The 2308-nt window shown below is 58.1% G+C and overlaps 1 protein-coding gene across 1 annotated transcript in view; it reads right to left on the bottom strand.

The window, feature by feature from the left end:
* Positions 1-356: 356 nt before the first annotated feature.
* PLP1 (proteolipid protein 1) overlaps positions 357-2308 on the bottom strand; it is a 6413-nt gene continuing 4461 nt past the window's right edge. The window contains exons 4-7 of the mRNA XM_010132670.1: positions 1881-2049; positions 1594-1667; positions 1416-1481; positions 357-930 (exon numbers count right to left, since the gene is read on the bottom strand). Coding sequence (XP_010130972.1) covers positions 859-930; positions 1416-1481; positions 1594-1667; positions 1881-2049 — 381 coding nt within the window. The 3' untranslated portion in view covers positions 357-858. The remainder of the gene's footprint in view (positions 931-1415; positions 1482-1593; positions 1668-1880; positions 2050-2308) is intronic.

Below are 2308 nucleotides of genomic sequence, written 5' to 3'. Positions count from 1 at the left end.
GTGAAGGGACAAGAGCATGCGGCAAGCACAGACCTTGTAGGACAGGGAGGGTGAAGGCGCACAGTCCAGAGGGTCACCCCCTGCCTACAGAGGGACGGCTCTGGCTTTCTGCTCCTGCGGCACAGGGCGGAGATGTCCCCTCTTGAGCAAACCTGTCTGCTGCCTCTCAGCTGCCTGGAGGGTAAAGCCAAGAGTCCCCCTTGTCTACAGAGACACCAAACTCCTTTAGGCTTTCATAGGGGTAGCTGCGTTAGGGCTTTATCAGCATTGGGGCCAGCACTCTCTTCTCCGCAATGGGAAGATCCTTGCCCTGAACTCCCTTTGCCTTGGCTGCAGCAGGCAATTTGGGGTAAATTCATCTTTCTTTGCTAAGAGGAAAAAAAAATCCTTCTCTTATTCTCCATCCATGGGTGGTGACAGCAGACAGCTCCAGGAGAGTCTCTAGCAATGGTACCAGGACTGGACCAACTTCCTTTTCTCTCTAGGTAGCCTCTTGCTACTCATGGAGCAACCTATGTGGATTTCCTTCTCCCAGCAGCATGAAGGCTTTTGCTCATCCCTAGGCAACATCGGGACTATGGAATAAGTCCCTCCTCTGGCTGGTTTTGGTGGACTTGGCCCTAAAGCGAACCGTTGCGGATGAGCAGAGAGAGAAAAGTGCATGAAGAGGGGTCCATTGGTGGGAAACTCTCCTTCCTGGTCACGCTCAGCACGATGGATGCGAGGGATGAAGAGGAGAGGAGTCAGCAGCGAAGGCAGAGTTAATGCAGGAGACCTGGTGTCAGGTGGCTGCAGTGTTAAAGTCTTGGGGTTAGAGAAAAGAAGGGTGTTTGGTCTAGCTGGGCTTCACCGAGTGGGCTAGAACTTGGTGCCTCGGCCCATCAGCTTGAGGACAGCAAAGTTGTAGGTGGCGGCGATCATGAAGGTGAGCTGTAGGTGGGAAGAGAGTGAGCGAGGAGGCAGCAGGAGAAACAAAGCTCCCACAGGTGAAAAGGGCAAGTGGGGTGGGACTCCTCACTGGGAGTGCTGAGGTGGCATCCCCCAGTCCAGCACCCCAACAGGGCAGTTGCCCTGTGGAGTCCCATGGCCCTGCTGCATCCGTGGGACACCACAGTGTCTCATCCCTGGTGTAAAGCAAGAGGAGAGCTGGGGAAAGGCAGAGGACTCAGTGCATGGGCAGCAGGACTTCTCTCTGCTGGTCTCCTAAAGCCTCTCCAGATCTCCTCCAGTTGCCAGTGCCCTCCTCCAGTGCCCTCTACCTTCTTATGGCCTGAATTCACTGTCTGCACTTATGTGCCAGAAAATGACAAGAGCACAGGCTCTGTCACGTCCATGCCCACCACCTCCACTGTCCTCCGCCCCCACATCCTTGTCAGGCAGAGAAAATTGCCAGGGCAGGGGGAGCACTGACTCACCAGTGAGACCAGTGTGGCAGCTGCCCCCACGAAGGCTGCGATGAAGAGGTGGAAAGTCATCTGGAACTGCAAGGGAAGAGGCAGGGTGAGCTCCCAGGGTCCCGCCTGCTGGCTGGGGAGGCTGGTGCTGAGGCCACCCAGTGCGGGGAGCACACATGGAGTGATGGGAGGTGCTCACCTCGCTGGTCTTGCAGATGGAGAGCAGGTTGGAGCCGCACACCTTGCCAGGGAAAGCATTCCAGGGCAGGACACCTGGTGAGAAACAGGGAGCCAGGTGAGCCAGGCACAGCCACCACCTGGCTCCCTGCTCAGTCTCCTGCAGCCACATGTCACACACACTCCAGCATTTCAGGGCTCTTCAGCACTTACCCCTGCTTTATCCCAGCCTTATCCGCCTGGGCCCTCCCTCCACCCTCCCTGCTCCGCCCTGAGCCCTGGCTCCTGGGTGGCAAACCTGGCACTCACCGTACATCCTGGCGTCCGCACACAGAGTGCCGATGCTGGCTGAGGTCTTGCTGGGGTTGGCAATGGACTGGCAAGTGGTCCAAGTGTTAAAGTAGATGTAGACAGGCACCGCGGAGCAGGCGAAGACCAGGAGCCAGATGATGCTCAGGACATAGGTAATGCCCACAAACTGCAAGGGGCAGGACAAGCCGGGACAAAGCCATGGTTACCGAGCAGCCAGGGACAAGGACCGGGGAGCGCGAGGGTCCCCAGGCAGGAGAGGGCATGAGTCAGGCAGGGGACTGGGATGCTGCCCGCATCCAGCTCTACCATCACCCGCCGAACCCCGAGTACCCCCAGTCAGCCAGCACAGAGCAGCAGCCCTAGCTGGGCACCCCTGCAGCTCACAAGACCAGTTTGTGGCCGGCTACGTGTGCACAGGGGTGACC

Source organism: Buceros rhinoceros, unplaced genomic scaffold (assembly GCF_000710305.1).
Source record: "Buceros rhinoceros silvestris isolate BGI_N320 unplaced genomic scaffold, ASM71030v1 scaffold41193, whole genome shotgun sequence".
Lineage (NCBI taxonomy): Eukaryota > Metazoa > Chordata > Aves > Bucerotiformes > Bucerotidae > Buceros > Buceros rhinoceros.
This window is presented reverse-complemented; position numbering and strand designations above follow the sequence as displayed.